The sequence below is a fragment of the Gracilinanus agilis genome, chromosome 6 (assembly GCF_016433145.1).
Source record: "Gracilinanus agilis isolate LMUSP501 chromosome 6, AgileGrace, whole genome shotgun sequence".
Lineage (NCBI taxonomy): Eukaryota > Metazoa > Chordata > Mammalia > Didelphimorphia > Didelphidae > Gracilinanus > Gracilinanus agilis.
This window is the reverse complement of record NC_058135.1, coordinates 76,603,228-76,622,181: the sequence shown is the minus strand read 5'-3', so window position 1 is coordinate 76,622,181 and position 18,954 is coordinate 76,603,228. Positions and strand designations below refer to the sequence as shown.

The window sequence follows — 18,954 nt, the reverse complement described above, 5'->3', positions numbered from 1 at the left end:
ATCAAAAAGACTAATTTTACAACTAACCCCACTACCACCACCTTTTGTAGGCCAGAACAAAGGGGATGACTCCAACTCATTGGGCCAACCAATACAGCTCTTTAGAAATGGTGAATAAAAGGCTCACTATCCTGTAAACTCATCAAGTTAATCAGGGAGCTCCTCTAAAATGAAAACAGTAATTTTCCATATCTGAAATTAGCCCAACAGATATTTTAATAGTCAGCATATATACCTATGTCATTGTACCACATTATTTTGATTCTCATAAGCAAATCAAATAATCAAAAAAAAATAAAGGGAGGAAAAAGAAGGTACTAGGATATTCTTTCTTCTCAGTATTAACTGTGCCCATATCTGCCATTTTGGATGTGGAAATAAAGAGAAAGGGGAAAAAAGGAAGAACAGAAAAGGAAACTAAGAAGAAAGGCAGATGGGCATTCTGAAGCATTTTATAATTACTCAGAGGTGGGAATAGAATTAAATAACCAAAATGTAAAATCTTTAGCTATAATAATCAAACTAAGAATAACATGAAATGGGACAGCACTTGAAAACTTGTGCTTGAATTGCTGTACTCTCTGTCGGTGGTAGAACTTTTGATGCAGCAGTCTTAGAGAATTAGTATGGTACATTAGATGTTCAGATGATACTAAAAACAAGACCATAGTAGAACCCCCACATCTATAGTGGATAAGCTACCACAGATAGCTGAAACTGTGAACACCTGCTAACCCCATATAGAACATGATTTTCTTGTACACACATAATGGGTAATAATTGATAAATTAAACATGGAGTAAGAGACTATCAATTTTAAATATTGTAATAATTAAGAATATTGTACATTATTATACAGTACTGTCCAGTAGTCCCCCCCCCCTTATCCATGGGGCATACATTTCAAACTCTCCACCCCCACCCCCCTAGTTAAGTGCCTGAAACTATGGACAGTTCTTGTTTCAACTTCTAACACCTATATTAATTTTAATATATAATTCTGTGCTATTTCTTCCTGCTCCTGCCCCTGAGCTTGATCTCCACAGCCTCCCACCCATCACACACACTCAAAAAAACCCCCTAAAAACATAATCTTCCAAGTAAAAATAGAACCAATGCACAGGCCACCTCTGCTGCTACTGCCCCTTTTGGATGTCTGGCACAGAGAGAGGAGACCTTTGCCTCATTCTGCCTACCCAGCTACCTGCTTGCCACCTCACCTGTGTTCAGTCTGGCCCCCTTTTGTCCTTGAAGAGGTCTCCTTTGTACAGGTCTCCTTTCTCATATAGTCTACCTACTACCTCCCTCTTTCTCTTGGAATATCCATGGCTAACTGAGATTTTGGAAAGTAAAAGCCAGGGAAACAATTTGGGGAGGAGGGACTACTGTGTATAGATATATTTGGTATTTTACTCCTGGCCTTTTTAGTTCCCAGATTAAACTTTTAAGTCACCTTATTGAAGCCACATCAACCTACTTGTCAAAGAATTGTAGAATGTAAAATTGGAATGAGACTTAGAAGTCATCCAAAATCTTCATTTTACAGATGACAAAACTGAAATCCATAGGAAAGAACATGATTTACCCAAAGTCCTAGTAAAAAAATAGCTGAACCTGCATTCAAATCCAAGTCTTCTGATTTTATATCTAGTGTTTTGTTTTGTTTTTCACATTCAGCCAACTTCAATTTCTTCCCTGAATGGATATAACATGGGAGTGGAAATGATTAAGAGGATAATTCTGACTTCACATCCCATTTTTACTATATTCTTATATTTTCCCCATTTTAGAAAAGATACTATGCATACATACAAAAGTTTATACTTTCTAGAATGACTCATTAAAAAATTAGGCATAATATGCACAATGAAGCCTTCACTTATTTGTCACTATTATCTTGAATTTTTAAATATATTTCACAGTATAAACTTCTATATGTAAACATTTTCCTCAATAGAACATAAGTTCCACAAGGGCAGAGACTACTCAGTTTTCATCTTTGGATTCCTAATGCCAAACATGGTGTCTCACATAACAAGAACCTAATAAATGCTTGTTGATTGATTGTACTGTGTGTATAATACTATTCTGGGTGCTGAGTGGAATACTAAAGAGTTATAATATACCATGCCTGCCTTCCAAAAATATATAGTTCAGTTGGGAAAACCAACAAAGCAAATATGTGATTAAATACCAAAGTAAGTGCTTAGGTAAGAGAGTGAATAGAGGATCTGATTTTATTTCTCTATAAACACCAACAAAAACTCTATGTTCTCAAGATGTGCTATAAAAATTTCTAACTCTAACTCTTTACTCATGTCACCCTGTCCTCAAATAGCCCTTTCCTTTTTCCTATTTGAATCTTGTTCATTTTCCACTCCCGGTTTTATGAAAGTCTACCTCCTATTGTCTTTTTGTTTCCTGGGGTACAGAACAGTTTTGCCTTTGTATCTCCAGCACTTAACCCAGTGCCCAGTATACAGTAAGCACTTAGCAGTTTCTTATTGATTGTTTGAGAGCAGTAGAAAAGAAGATTATAGCAGATATCTATATCTGTAACATTCACAATAGAATGGGACCATTTAATACATAGGCAAGTAGTGACACAGTATTCAGTCTATACTGAAGACATCATTGTGCAATGGCATTGTGTAATAACTAATTCTCAACGGTGATTGAGTCATTAAGGAAAGATTAGGTTATGCTTCGGAATCTGTATATGGAGGCAGCTGGGTGACTCAATGGAATAAGCTAGAGCCACCTAGTTAGTCTCCTTTTCTTCTTTGTTTCAGTGTCACCACTCCAGGAACTGAACAGGAAGAAGCAAGAAAAGTTGTCCAAGTGTCTGGTTCTCTTAGCAAAACACCCGAAGAAATTACTGCAACTTCTGAAGAAGAGAGGCTCTACCTCCATACCCCAACATCCAGTGATCAAGGAGAATCTCCCATTGTCCAAGAGCCTGAAGAGCTCCCATTAAATAAGGAAGCCAGTTCTTCTCCAAGGAGAAGTAGTCTTGTGATTGTAGAGTCAGCTGATGACCAACCACAGAAATTTGAGAAATTTGAAGAGGAATCTTTTGAAAAGGTAACAGGATTCCTCTTTCCTCTATCTTAAGAAAAACGATAATAAAATTCAACAATGGAAGAGAACTATTTCCTTCATCTGGAAATTTCCCTTTTCTATCTGAAAGTGTTATTTTACATAACCAAGATTTTCTAATTCAATTTAAACCAAGGAACAAGGGAAATGGTTGATAGCTTTTAGTTTTTTTTAGAACTAATGCATTTAGAACTGTAGAATCTCTTGGTGTTAGGAGGGATCCAAGTAAATGGTTTGGTAGAAACAGAGTTGAAATAACCCAAGCTTTCTTTAACGGCCCAAACAAGTGGTCTTTTGGCCTTCACTGAAAGATCTTCACTGATCATGATAATTCTACAAATTTATTCATTGCATCTAGTACCAGGTCTTCAGTCCCCAGTGATTGACTGAGGTCTTTATTCTATCTAATTGTGCAACCAGGCAGTTCAAGCTTTATGATCAGTAATCTCTTCATCTACAAAATGTATAGTTTTAGGTGATGATTTAAAAGGCCCTTTCCAGATCTTAAATACAGAGATAATGCCCTAAATTTTGTCTCTATATTTAAAAAAAAAGTCTTTGATTTCACATTTGGACCAGTAGGTCTTACAATAACCAAGGCCAGCAATTATTCTCCTTCATAAAAAAGATTATCAACTTCATTTTTCATAATTAGTGTGAAATCATCTTCATTATTTTACTAATAATTAGGCATTAATAATTAGGATACTTTGTATTGTTGAAGATAGTTTCCTAAGGAAAATTCTATATAAAGAGAATATTCCCAAGGAATTCAGTTCTGAGCCTGAGTCTCTGGGTTTGGAAAACTACAGTCATTCATAGAATTTATCTTTCATACTGAATCCCATAAGAATGAATGAAGAACATCTGAATTTTACAAGTTACTCTAATTTCTAAATGTCAACTTGAAGTATGTTCCCAATATGGCTAGGCATTTCTAATCCTAGTTCCATGAGTCTAATTTTAAGAAAGGGTTATGGGACTTCCATTAAGAGAAGAATGAATAAGAGGGTAGATACCAGGATAAATAGACCCTGGTCATTTTCCTTAAATTATAAACCTTACTTTTTCATCTCTAAATCAGAACAGACTCCCTAAAAAAAAGTCATGTAGAGGATGCATAATTGGTCCTCAGAATGCTTTGCGTGTGTAGCAGGGTGCCACAATGAATAGAGCACTGGGCTTGAAATAAGGGAGACTCACCTTCATGAGTTCAGATCTAGCCTCCAACACACTTACTGTGTGACCCTAAGTAAGTCACTTGACTCTCAGTTCCTTATCTGTAAAAATGAATTGGAGAAGGAAATGGCAAACCACTTTAGTACCTTTGGTAGGAAAACCCCAAATAGGGTCAGGAAGAGTCAGATGTGACTGAAAATGATTCAACAACCACAACAAGCATTGAGGCTCCAGCATAGTGGGAAAAATCTAGTAGAGCTACATTTCCTCAGAGGTCCCAACAGTGATTAGGAAATTGAAATCCTTATTCATTTATGTGGGCACCAAGGGGACAGGCAGTTTTTCCAGTACTGGTTTTTTTCTTCTATTTGTGAAACCGTCAATTGATGATTATTTATTTCTCAGGGAACTCTGATATAATATCTCAATCTCAAAACACCCCTACTTCCTATGAATGAATAGGGATTACCCAGAGTATAAAAAATAAACAGATAAAATAAAGACTTTTAAAACAAAAATAATTCTGGTTTTGGGATTTGGTGGTCTAGGTAAATGATTATTGCCTACAACAGTCTACATGGCTTTATGGTATGCTTACCATGTACCAAGCACTGGGCTAAGTTCTAGAATTACAAATACAAGCGAAAAAGACAATCTCTGCACCCTTAAGGAACTTAAAAGATGCTTAGGCAGGGGGGAAGGTGCTCTGCTACCCTCTGCTTGTCACTATCAGTGACCTGAGATGGGATTATAAATCATCTAAACACCAAATTGGAGATGGAAGAAATTTTAGTAACCAATCCCTTGTTTTACATGTGAGGGAACTGAGAATCAGGGAAGGAAGTTGAGAGTTTGACGTTATTTGAACTCCAGGAGTCTGACTCCAAAGCCCATTCTTTCTTTCACTAGCATAATAACCTCTCTGAAGGCATGATTCCTGAGTATAGTGGTTCCCAGGTCTTATTTTTATTGATATTAAGTCATTATAGAGTTCAAGCTTATCTTTATTTTTAAAACATTCCATTAAGGGAGATAATGTGTTTTCATTGATGCAAAGAATAATTTAAATAGACTCAGAGGACTATACTTGAAATTTCAGCTCTGTTGTCTAATTCCCTGTGTGTTCTGCCACAAGTCATTTAAATTATCTGGCCTTCAGATTCCTTATCTGTAAAAACATCATTTGGTCTAGATGACTTTCAGTGCCCATCACAGCCCCAAATGTATGGTTCTGGGGTATAATGAACACCAAGAGATCCCTATATCACCACAATTATGTAATTCCCATTTTTGCTGATGGGGCTCAATAGTAGACACAAATGACCCATGGAATTTATATAAGCTTAATTTTTCAATTGGAGAAAAGAATCTAGGCAAACTCCTTTTTCCCTTTTTAAAAAATCTTTTCCTTCTATCTTAGAATCAATACTAAGTATGGATTCCACGGCAAAAGGGTGGTAAGGTCTAGGCCAGTGGTTCCCAAACTTGTTTTGGCCTACCGCCCCCTTTCCAGAAAAAAATATTACTTAGCCCCCTAGAAATTAATTTTTTTTTAAATTTTAATAGCAATTAATAGGAAAGATAAATACAACTATGGCCATCACCGCTTCCTTGGATTGCTGCAGCACCCACCACGGGGCAGTGGCGGCCACTTTGGGAATCACTGGTCTAGGCAATTGGGGTTAAGTGACTTGCCTAGGGTTACACAGATAGGAAGTAGATGAGGTCAAATTGGAACTCAGGACCTCCAGGCTTGGCTCTTTATCTGTTGAGATACCTAACTGCCCCCAAACCTGCCTTCTTAAAGAAAAAAAAAGAAGGAAGAAAGAAAGGAAGGAAGGAAGCGAGGAAGGAAGTGAGGAAGGAAGCAAGGAAGGAAGGAAAAAAAGAAGGAAGGAAGGAAGGAAGGAAGGAAGGAAGGAAGGAAGGAAGGAAGGAAATTCAGTGGGAGTAGCTCAGAAAACTTTAGAGTCAATGCTAGTCCTGAGACCCCTACAAATGGAACTATACCCTCATGTATTCAGAAAAATGAAAAAATGCCACTAAAAATTTCTAACAACTCTGCCAAACCGGCCCTGGCATACTACCCATAGCTGACATTTATTCATTAAATTAGTGATTTTCAGCTTACATGTAGCTGACCCAATAGAAACATTAATTATATCATTTTGCTTATAGGCTTTCATCCAATCACATATATATGAAAAAGTAGCCCAGAAATAAAGCAATCTGTCATTTACTCTTGCCAGATTGTAACAGATGATGCCATAAGAACCTTCAAGTAATAGTTTGATTCCAGATGGCATTTTTCAGTTGCCATTACCAAAACCCACATTCTTCCTGGGAGCAACATTCATCTATAGGGCTGCACCTTCTTTTGAATGTTTCAGTTCAAACGAGAAATCATCACTTGATGGTTCTTAGCAGACTTTTTTTTCTCCCAAGAAAAGAAATATAATCACACCATTTTATAGACCCTTTCAAAAGCTAGTATGAACTCAGGCAGAAACCAGGAATTAAATAGTATTTAGCATATTAAACAAGGACCTGCTTCCCTGCTTCCACTAGGAGCTCACCAAGGAATTAGGTGAGCTGGATGTCAGCTCAGATGAGGATGCTATGGTAACCACCAGGGTTGTTCGTCGCCGAGTGATAATTCAGGTACAAGCTACGAAATTATTGCACGAGCCAGGACAGCTTTGTCCAGGTGACCCTCTGAGCAAGACCCGTCGCCCTGTGGCAGTGAGGGTTTATTTAGCACGCTCCCTGAATAATGCATGGCCATTTGAAAATGGATCCCATTTTGCTAACAAGTTTTGTTTGGAAAGAAATATAGTGGTTCCTGCAATTCTAACCTATTTCCCTAAAGTCATATGACAGAGGACCAGTAAGAGCTGGTATCTTCAAAGTCACCCATCTTATGGGCTGTGTGTTTTTGTTCATTTCCTCTAACTTAGATTTTTCTTTCGCATGCTCTTGGTTTTTTAAAAAAATTATAACTAAACTACTTACAGGTTTTTGCATCTCGGCAATGCTTCTCAACTCCTTTGTTATTTTGTTTTATTTTTAAGCACTTAGGAGTAATTTATCTGAAATGAACACCATATGACAATGCTTCTCTTGACTATTTAGGGAGATGATATGCCTGAAATACCACCAGAAACTGTAACAGAAGAAGAATACACCGATGAACATGGACACACTGTAGTGAAGAAGGTATGATTGTTCTTACCTTATAATTTGGGCTTTCAATACCTTTTCTCCTCTTAAAAAAAAAAAAAACAACTATCCATACTCTGATATTTTAAGGCAAAATTGAGATGCAAACATGACAATGATAATTACAGGTTACGAGAAAGGTCATTAGGCGGTACATATCCCCAGAAGGCATAGAAAAAGAAGATGTTACTATGTGTGGAACACTACAGGAGCCGGTGAACATTGAGGAAGGAGATGGTTATTCCAAGGTTATAAAGCGTGTGGTGCTGAAGAGTGACAGTGAACAGTCAGAGGTGAGCATCTCTCGGGGCCTCCAGAGATAACTCAATACATGGAGGAAGAGATAAGATAAATCAGAGGAGATGGAGGGTCCTGGGGAAGAGGATTCATTGAGACTGGTGCTTGTCTTTCCTGTAGCTTTTTGGCTTGAGTACACTATTTGATCTTTCATGCTGTTTGAGAGGAATCATTTTGTGTATTACTGTAAGGAACCTAGGGAGATCTGATCTCATTTTTCCATCATCTGATCTTGATCTTTGGTTTCCATCCTCCATTCATGCCATAGCCTGAGAGAGCAGAAATGGAAGAACCAATTGGAATGGAATCACCAGGAATATAGAGTCCACTGGGTAAACAGCCTAAGGGAATTATGCACATATAAGTCAGTGATTCTTATGATTAACATACCTGCTTTTTATAGGCTATTTTAAAAAGAGATTTACTCTTTTAATTTCTTAAACCTTTGCCTTCTGTCTTAGACCCAATATTGTGTATTGGTTCCAATTGGGATTAATTACCCTTCTAATTCAAGGTAATCAGAATTTATTGTTCTCATTCTTTTTTTTCAAACTGTGAAGAAAACATCCCATTTAATTAAAAATGTAGCTTTTTTAGTATAACCAAAAACTTTGATTGCTGCCAAGTTCCTTTATCTTTTAATATTCTTGCCCAGGGTCTCATAGCTAGGAAGTGTCTGAAGCTAGATTTGAATCCAGGACCTCCTGTTTCTCGACTTGGTCCTCAATACCTTAAGCTATTTTTGATAAATAAATGTTATTTATAACTGCTCTCAACTATTCCCAGATAATTCCAAAGCCTTGGATCTAAGTCCCACTTCCATTGGCTGAGTGGCCCTGGGAAAGTAAGTCTAAATACTAGCTTTTAAGTTGTAGAGAAGGTATCCACTTCCAATAGCAGAGAGAATTTCCTCATCCTGGAATTCTCTCTCTCAATAAAATCACAGGCTCTATTCCTGTCTTCCTTCTTCCAGAGGATCTTGTTGGTGGTAAGAGTGATTTATTGCCTTACTGTAAGGCAAATAAGCCTTCCCCATTACTCATAGGCTTAAGATTTCATCCATAACCCTACCTTTTTAGGGGTCTCATATTATTTCCACCTGACACCAAAATAACCAGATTTGCACCAAAAAGTGTAGTCCACATACAAGTGACTATATCCTTAGGCTAGCATGCAAAAATTTGGAACCAACTAATTTATTTTACTAAAGGTGATTGTTAGTGTTTTATAAATAAATAAATATAATTTATTATTATTATTATTTTACATTACCAACTAATTAATTAATTAAAGTAATTGATAATTATTAAATAAAATATTTATAAATAAATACTTCCTCTTTTGTTTATAAATAAAACTTCCTCTAAGTCAAGTAACCCTGAAGCAACTTATAGAAACTCAGAGGAACTGCCTAAATTGGTCTTCTTCCCCTTTATCTATAATTTTACCTAATGAGTCATGAGCATGTGTTTTTGTTGAAAGTATTTTTACAAAAAGAAGGTTTTACAAGTCAGTTTTGCTTTGAACTGTTCTCGTTCACTAGAGATAGAAGTTGAAATGTGCTCATGATTACCCTGTGAATTTTCCCACTTCTTCAGGAAACTAAATTAAGTGAAGATTAATAAATTATGTGATATGACAGACTAAAATTGTATCCTGTATCCCTCATTCACTAGGTAACTTTCTCTGAGCCCAGTGCTTCCCACTTTCAGTCTGAACCTGTGGAAGGCCGTAAGGTCAGCAAGGTTGTTAAGACAACTGTGGTACATGGAGAAAGGATGGAGAAACATCTGGGGGATGCTAGTTTAGCTACTGATCTTCCATCAGCCAAAGATGACTTTGAGGAGGTATAGCGGCATCACCATTGTCTTTTTTGTGTGTGTGTGTGTGTTTTTTAATGAGTGTGTATGTGTGTGTAATTCTTTGTCAAATCATCTAATTTAATATTATTTTGATTTATGTCATCAACCCTTTTGCCCAGTACTTTTGATTTTTATATAAGTACTGATTGAAAGGACTTCCATAAAGAATGTTGCAAGCCAATTTTTCTTAGCTATTTCAAATATTTGCCAAAAGCTCTAAATATAATAGTGGTTATACTCTATACATAAAACAAAAGAAACAATAAGATTCATTAGATTTTGGGTTCCCTGAATAATAAGTTTGGGAATTTACCTAGTCCATACATAACAAGGGAAAAGATAAAACTTTTCAAATTCTAGTTTTCCTACATTATGTTTGAGAAATTGCCTTCTACAAAGTCATTTTCAATATTAAAACCTCTTGAAATATTTTTTTTAATATCTGGGAGATACTTGCTTTAGCTACTGAATTTTTATCAGCCAAAGATGAATTTTACGTAATAATCCAGAAACTTTTGATTTTTCATATTTAAATGTTTCTCTTAGTTTCATATTCAAATATGAATGGTCAAATTCTACTTCATTTATATTCGATTTAGTGCTCTGAAATGGAATCTTGATGTCATAGCATTATTCTTTGGCCTTTTCTTCCATGGAGTTCACAATAAATATGTGGGTACTTGGGGCTTACCCAGGAAAAAGCTGGACATGAAATCAATTAATTAATTAAAATATATGTGTGTCTGTATGTGCCCTCCTCTCTCTACTAAACAAATGTATAAAGAGAGAGGAGACAATTAATCTGTCCATTTAATTTTGTTGAGAAATATTTTTGTCAATTAGTCACTGACATTCTGGGATCATTGCAGAATTTCAATGATCAAAGTAGGCATCATCCAGGTTATCGGATTTGACTTTTCTTTTTCTTTTAGTTAATTCATTCTTCATTTCCATCACCACTATGAGAAGGAAATTAGTTGAAGGAAGAAATGAAATGGGCAGCCATTGTGTAATTGCTAGTGAGCATTGTAGCTTATAAAGTTTGATAGGAAGTTGTGGAGTAATTGGCAAATTCCATGCATCTGGTATACTTCCTTACCCTCCTAATTTAAAGTAATCAGAATTCACTGTTCTCATTCTTTTTTCAAACTGTGAAGAAAACATCCCATTTAATTAAAAATGTAGCTTTTTTAGAATAACCGAAAACTTTGATTGCTGCCAAGTTCCTTTATTTTTTAATATTCTTGTTCGCATTTAATATCAATTAAGAAAAGTGTGATACAATGTTCTTTAGGAGTTTGTGACTTAATAATAGGACTTTGTCTTGTATTGCATTTTTACTTCAGGCTTTGAGTTATACAGGTAGCCATGGAAAAGTCCACCTACCCAGTTTAGTAGAAAATGAGATCACGAAAGAGGATGGATCAGTTATTAAAAGGTTTGGTTTGGCATGGTATGATGCTTTGATTTTGACAGGGAAATATTAACTAACTAACCATGAATTTTCATAATGGCGAGGGGTCAATTATAGCAATAGTAACTTATAATGTATTAGAATTCCCATTTTATTGGCTGGAGAATAGAAGTTCCAAGGTTGAAATGCCTTACACCTAAGGTCACACAGACAGGAAGAACTGGAACCAGGACTTAAGAACCAGCCAGGGCATCGGATTCCCGAAGTCCATTGATTGTCCTTGACATCCTAGCTATTTAAGTGCTTATTCATCAATAGATCATAAGGCTTTGACAAATCAATGTGCCAAGTCCTGTGCTAGCAATTCAGGACACAAAGTCAAAAACATAATTATTCCTGTCTTCAAGAAGCTAATATTCTAAGAGGGGAAACATGCTTATATATAGAAATTCAGATGTTGGCCCAGCATGCCTCTTCCAATGGGCAGTCTATATTCTGGACTCTCTCCATTGGGGGAAATCAGGCTTTTCTCATTCTCTGGCTTGTCACTCACACCCAGAAGTTTCAGTGACAATTTTTCAAATGAAGTTTAGGTTTGGCTCATGTCTAAAGCCTCTAAAAGAGAATAAAAGGATTGGGAGAGGTGGGAATTGTTTTTTTTCTCCAGAAAAACTTATCAGTGTACAGAGCAGATATCAAGGACAAGATCACTCTTTATTTCCTCCAAAGCAAAACAAATGCTTAACCTACAAAAGACTATTGTGTGTATTAATAATACATCTTTAGATATGCAAAATAATTACCTATCATGCTGGAGAGGTAAAAACAGCTTTGTGGGATCCTCTCTTTTTCCTATAACATATAGAGGGCTCTGTTGGTACAATAAGAAATTACCTTGATTAAGATTCTTCCTAAATATTAACTTTTTAAAGTATGTAACACTTTCCACTAACAATGTTTTAACACCTCCTTGAGTGAATGGTTGAGTAGCATGGACATGATTTTTATTCACTTTTGACACTTGACTGCATTCAGAAATACTGAACCAAAAGGACAGATTAAATTGTAAGAAACAGCCTATAAAATCAGAAAGCAGACTTGAGCCCAGGGCTGTGAACAGTGACTTGGGAGTCTTTGACCTTTTTCCGTTTCAGTCAGTGATTCACCAATAAACCTTTGACAAATCACTGTATCTTGCTTTGGGGTGAGTTGGCTTCTTGTCTTGATGCTGGTAAGCTCATGTGAGTTTTAGTGAGATTAATCGAGCACTTCCTGAGCCTCAGTAGAAAGCCTCTATTCAAACTCCAATTGCTCCTTGTAATTATTTTAAAACTCATTAAGTATGCCAGATATGCAGGCAAAAATAAGAGGTCCTCTTTCCAATTTGCTTTCCAGCCAAATATGAAAAATCAGTAGCAGTACCTGGTATCTTAGAGGGGTTTTATTTTTGTACAGCGAGGCCCCTGTTAGAGCAAGTAATGAGTCCCATGAAGTAGTGACATTGTTGGAATTCATACCACGTATTTCCATTGGGCTGGAAACAATGACTGTATTTTACAGAACTTTAACTGCAAATAATATGAATTCAAATACATTCTTGAACACTTTTTCTTTCCCACAAAAGAATAAAGTGGTTTAGATTTCTAGAACTTTTAAAATTATCTTTCATAACATCATTTAAAAGAAACTCAGGTAAACTTACTTTCTGGCTCCCTTCAACTATGCATTAGAACCATAGAATCTTCATCTGAAAGAGACCTTAGAAATAATCTCTTGTAATCCTTTCAGCTTATAGATGAGGAAGGAAGACAAGACTAAGTCAAGGTTAAGTGACTTGCCCAAAATTTTGCAGTCATTCAGTGACATAGCCCAGTGGTGCTCCTTAAAATGTTACTTTATACATTATTATATTTTTGGCCTGTCTCTGTTATTTCTGTTCCACTGGCTTATATCATTTCTTCATAATCTGGGATCTGGAATCCCAAGGCTTTTTCTAGGTGAAGATGAAATCAATGTGTTGCTGCAGAAATGGAAACAAGTTTCCATTTTATCCCTTACCTTACTGTCACTTTAAAGAAATTAAACCTCTTTATATAAAGTTCCCTATATCTAAACATGCAAAGATATAAAACAGGGGAATCACAAACTATGTTGAAAGGGAACTCAGAGATTACTTTGTCCTCAAACAGAAATCACTATGAAAGATAACAAAGAACCTCCTATCTTTTGCTTAATGAACTTCATCCCTGGGGCAACCTATAATCTATTTAGGCAGCCCATTTTCACTTTTAGATATGGCTAACTTGGTTCATAACTTTTTAGTTTCTTTTGGTCATGTACACTTTTGGCAGTCTGCTGAAATCTATGGACCCCTTCTCAGAATAAAGTGTTGAAATGCATAAAATAAAACACATAGGATTACAAAGGAAACAAATAATGTTGAAATCCAATTGTCAAAATATTTTAAAAACACAAGTTTATAGGCATCATATTAGGAACCTTTTTGCTTCTTATTCATAAGGTCTTGTCTACTTCATTATTGTCCAAGTTGGCTTCTAACCCGAAGCTAACCCAAACTCTTGGGTCCTTAATCTCAGGAAGATGCAGGTTGACCAGACTGTTAGTAGGGCTCAAATCCAAAACCTCCTTCCCTAGTTTTTTCTCTAACTGTAGTAAAAAAAAAAAAAAAAAAAGTACTTGAGAAGGGAGCTTTTCTATATGTCCACCCCAAAGCTTCCTTTACTAAGCTGGTTCATTCTTTTTGATCTTACACAGTCTTGACAATAGTCTCTTTGGCTTTCTCTGAAGTCTATATTTAGACTTCTCCAAGTGACTCTCCCACTTACGACCCATTTCTCTGCACTGGCCAGTTCACCTGATACCAATCAATTACCTACTTCTCAATACTGATGTTACTCTTCTGAAAAGGACATTTATCTAATATTCTAGGCTAACAGCTGGACCTAGTTTCCCAAATAACTAGGGGTCCCATATGGCCAAACCCATAATCCCAGAAACCTGTCCGTGATAAAACAACTCCTTCTCCATAGCCAGAAAGAAATGTCCTTAATTTACTATTTCAAAGCTTGTATCACCAATTAGAAATCTCACTGAGTTTCTCTTTCTTGCCTGGGAGATTCCTCTAGCACCTAGTTCATTTGCATAAATTATGTACCTGATAATTCCTGAACTTAATGAATAATCAGGATTTTCTCAATTAGATAATGAGTTCTATGCATCCCAAAGGTTATCTTACAAGATCCATACCTGAATGCCCCTCTCTGTGGTCTAACTCAGTTGGTGGAATCTTACCATTCCTGCCTCATCTGGTCTCATTCTTCACAAATGGAACTATTTTTCATACCCTGTTCTCTTTCCATTTCTGTGCCTTCTCTTGGAATAAATTGCCTCTCCACTGCCAGGGGATTACATAAATAGTAAATAATGTATGCCTTATTCAAATGTTCAGAACAGTGAACAAAATGTTCCAATAATTTTGGACTTCAAAAGAAATGCTTTCTAGTTGTTAAATAATGAGCTAGAGTTTAGAAAATAGGCAAAGATAGTCATCAGAACCATAACTAGAGTAGGGTTGGTGGTGTTTTTATTAGGCCCTGAAATTTAGATGACATTGGTATTGTTTAAACAACAGTGCGCAGGAGGAGTAATAAGATGACGTGAGTTTTTTTCCTGACTAGGATTCAATCATGACTGTACTGTCTCCCACATCTGTCCAGGGCCATAGTCCCAGGGTTTCCCTTTCCTTACCAAAGGTGATGGATGCCCCAGGTCTGGAGGGCACATCTTATACTACTTGCTTCTAATGATTAGTTAAAGTTGTAATCATGACCAATAATTTTATTTTCATTCAAGATATCATCATGTCAAGTTCAGTACATAAACTTTTATATTTACATACTGAAATTGCTGCGATATGAATATGCATGGATTAATAATATAGGGCTAATCAACACTTCAGCAAACTGAGACCTGGAGTCTTTCTCTTTTGGAGTCTGACACAATCCCTTCTGAAAACTTCTAGGTGGGAAGACATGTCTTGGTTCTAATACTGATGTACCTCACACTGTCACTATTTCTCTCTCTCCCTCTCTCTCTCCAAGTCTCTCTCCAAGTCTCTCATAATAATAGAAATAATATGTATAAAAATATATAATATATAAAACAATACTTAATATATGCACACACACATATATATAAAACAATATTCTCTCTTTATATATATATATGTATAAGGAAAGGGGCCACCCCCCAAAATACTTTAATTATTTTTACATTTTATTTTTTATTATTACATATTAATATACAATACATATTTTATTTATTTGCTTATGTATTATGTATTATTCATATTATATATAGTATATACAAAATACCTTATATATTTTTGCATTTATATTTATTTACTTATATATTTGTGTTATATAAAAAGTATTTTTTGGGGGTGGCCCCTTTGCATTTACTTAAAAGCATATCCTTTACTTTTTCAGATTAACAAAATATCCCTGACATTTTACAGGCGATTAAATGAGCCCAATTCCTTTATTTGACAAGTGGAGAATATTGAAGTCCTCCATATTTTAGTGGTTGCTGAAGATCATACAGCTGACTAAGTCTCATTAGAATCCAAGTTTTCTGACTGACAGTCCAGTCCAGAGAGGTATTCATTAGTTACCACTAAATTTAGCTCTCTTTGGATGAGACAAAGAAATAGAGAGACACAGAGAGACAGACAGACAGACGCAGAGAAATAGACAGCATCCCTGGGAGAGACTTATTCTTTCCTTCCTTTTTCCCTTCAGGACAACAATGAATAAAGCCAGGACACAGAAGAGGACTGTGGTAAAGGACCAGCATGGAAAACACATTCACTTGGAACAGCTGGAGGATGTACCAGAAGCACTCAACCCAGACGACCTCCAGCACGACCTCCAGCAACTTCTTAGACATTTCTGTAGGGAGGACTGGAAGCATGAGGCCAAATGAGGGGCTGCCCACATCTCATACCAGAAACCACGTACCCACTTAGTATGCAGCTTTCACTTTCTTCCCTAGGTGTAGTGATCATAAAATTGCCTAATTAATGGGATACACTGGCATTTCTACTTCTATCACACATCGTGCTTTTGGTTTTCTTTCTTTCTTCTTTCTTTTCTTTTCTTTTTTTTCTCTTCTTTTGTTTTTAACTGTAAGCTAATTTGTGACCAAAGATAGTATCCTTCATTCTGGATGGTTTATCCACTAAATTGTTGTCTTTGTGCTCTCCTGGGAACTGGCCACCTCCGTTGTTCCTTCGCTTCTGCGCTCGTTCCACGAGAATCCATTGATCTGGACAGCATCATCTGCAGGCCTCTTCGAGTGACCACGTATATGTTCTGATGAAAAAGGAATACCGACACAAACTGTACATAGCTAAAGTGCTTGAACTCACAAAACTTTAAAAAAAAATTGTCTATCATGACTACACTTATCATCCTGGAATAAAGTGTTTATAGAAATTGCTGAACAATGATTAATAAAGATATTGCTAACACAATCGACTGAAAATACAGATCTGCTGCAAAGGCGCCCTTCCAACCTCCCTTGTCCATAGGACTTCCAGCTTAGTGACCTCTTGCCACGAAGGGCTAAGGGTCAGGGGGTGATCCCCTTCAAGGACAGCCCTTACTACGAAGTACCCACTGGCCATGCCCAGCTACACTGTAAGACTCTAACTGCCACTTAAAGAATTCTGGGGGAATTAAACCATTGGAGGAACTAAAGACAACGATTAGATAATCAGATCAGATCTCTAGCAGCTAAACTACATCTTAAGGCACATCGGAACTTCAAGATCCTTCCAACTGGGACTCATGGGCAGGGTGTATTAAATAGCTATAACACAGTCTTTTTTTTGTTCTCACTGCTTTAGCAAACCACATTGTCTTACTGGTGGTACGTTCTGCTGGCCCACCGCACTGTAGATAACTCAGTGGGAAACAAAGTTTACTCGCTAGACATAAAGTTAAAACTCCTTCACCACGTTTGTTTGTTTGTTTGTTTTAATTTTCTGGATTGCCTCTCCCCAGAGACACGCATGTGGCATTTAAAAATTTAACCCAAGAACAAAAAAAACCCCTCTTGTAATCATGTCGAGAGCTTATCATCTTTTCCTCTTAGCACTGAGTGATCCGTTTTGAACTTCTGATTGGGACCGTTTTCCATTTGCAGCTGAGGTTCAGAAAGTTTGATTTCGGTTAGTATTTTTTGGTTTATTTGTTTACATTTTTGGCTAACACTAAGACTTACAAGAGCATTTCTGCACTTTTTGTTTGGTTTCAAAGAAGGGAATTGAAAATCTGAGAAATTTCCATGTCCTATACCTTCTTCTTCTAGTGGTTGGAGCTGTGTAGTATTTTAACATATATATACAAATATCTACATATAAACAATATAAATTTTGAATCAGTTATTTGATAAAGTATATTCAAAGATGAAGGAAAAAAATGAATCAGTCCTGCAGGGACTGAAAAATTTCCAATCCTATCTGGTCTTTTCCTGTTGTGGGGGGAAAAATGACTCACTCCTCCTTCTGAAAGTAAAATAATAATAATAATAATAAATAACAAAGGTGGCATACAATGGCACTTGATCACTAAAGTAACAATGCCAAGAGGGAAAAAAAAAAGCCTTTCTTGGGAGGCAAGGCTCCTCAGAGGCCAAACCCCCAAGACTCCTGTACTAGCACTTTTTGGCAGTCAGATAGGAAATAAAGTGTTCTTTGGCACTCAAAACGAGAGAGGTCCAGGGTGGAACATTTGAAGACACACCATGGCTTTCTTCTTGTCAAGGACAGCATTGGTTGACTTTTAATGGAGCTCAAGAAAAGCATTTCTGTTGTGTTACTTGCGGTGCAGATGATGTCTGTGTAACAACATAATGGTTATTCACCTTTTTTGATTTTGGTTTTTTGCTGTGTTATCAAAGAACTTGAATACTGTGAGAAAAAAAAAGTGAATTTTAAGTTGATGAATCAGCATCTTGTTCCCATGGTGATAACACCAATTGAATATATCTATGAGGGCATGTATTAGTTAAAGGAAAAAAAAATACAACACTAACAACACATAGCTGCAATGTGTACAATGGCTGATTTAATTAAATAAAATGTACAAGTGTTAAATGTAGCAAGAGTGTTCTGTTTTTCTTTAGCTCTGATTTTCCTCTCCAGAATTCTGGCACATTATCTTTTTAAAATTAGTTTCATTAAAATAGCCAATTAACTTGTTCTCCTCCAGGCCCCCATTAGAGAGGGCATCATTTGACAAACAGATATATATATATATATATATATATATATATATATATATATATATATATATATATATATATATATATAAAACTATGTCTTACTTATTTCTATAAAATGCTGGAAAATAAATGAAGACTAGGGGAAGGAGTTATTTCTTCTCCATAGTATTGTCCAAAGGACTATCAGTGTCCAGATGTTACATTGGGAAGATGGAATAATCTTCATTTTGGAAACAACTAGAAATTAGATCATCACATCAATAAGGAAGAGGAGGAAGATGGTAAGGATTTTTATTTTTAATTTTTTTAAACCCTTAACTTCTGTGTATTGGCTCCAAGGCAGAAGAGTGGTAAGGGCTGGGCAATGGGGTTCAAGTGACTTGCCCAGGGTCACACAGCTGGGAAGTGTCTGAGACCGGATTTGAACCTAGGACCTCCTGTCTCTAGGCCTGACTCTCAATCCACTGAGCTACCCAGCTGCCCCTGGTAAGGATTTTAATAGCTGAGATTACAGATGAAGCATTCTGGACTATCCTGAACTCATCACCATGGGAATGTGCTCCAATACGGAGTTTG

At 36.4% G+C, this 18,954-nt stretch overlaps 1 protein-coding gene across 2 annotated transcripts in view; it reads left to right on the top strand.

Moving 5' to 3' along the window:
• Positions 1 to 18,254, top strand: part of ANK2 (ankyrin 2) — a 308,584-nt gene extending 290,330 nt beyond the window's left edge. For both annotated transcript variants that reach the window (XM_044681396.1, XM_044681395.1), the window contains 7 exons: positions 2,793 to 3,084; positions 6,847 to 6,939; positions 7,411 to 7,494; positions 7,626 to 7,790; positions 9,471 to 9,641; positions 11,003 to 11,094; positions 15,891 to 18,254. In XM_044681396.1, coding sequence (XP_044537331.1) covers positions 2,793 to 3,084; positions 6,847 to 6,939; positions 7,411 to 7,494; positions 7,626 to 7,790; positions 9,471 to 9,641; positions 11,003 to 11,094; positions 15,891 to 16,074 — 1,081 coding nt within the window. In that variant the 3' untranslated portion in view covers positions 16,075 to 18,254. The remainder of the gene's footprint in view (positions 1 to 2,792; positions 3,085 to 6,846; positions 6,940 to 7,410; positions 7,495 to 7,625; positions 7,791 to 9,470; positions 9,642 to 11,002; positions 11,095 to 15,890) is intronic.
• The last annotated feature ends 700 nt before the right edge of the window (positions 18,255 to 18,954 follow it).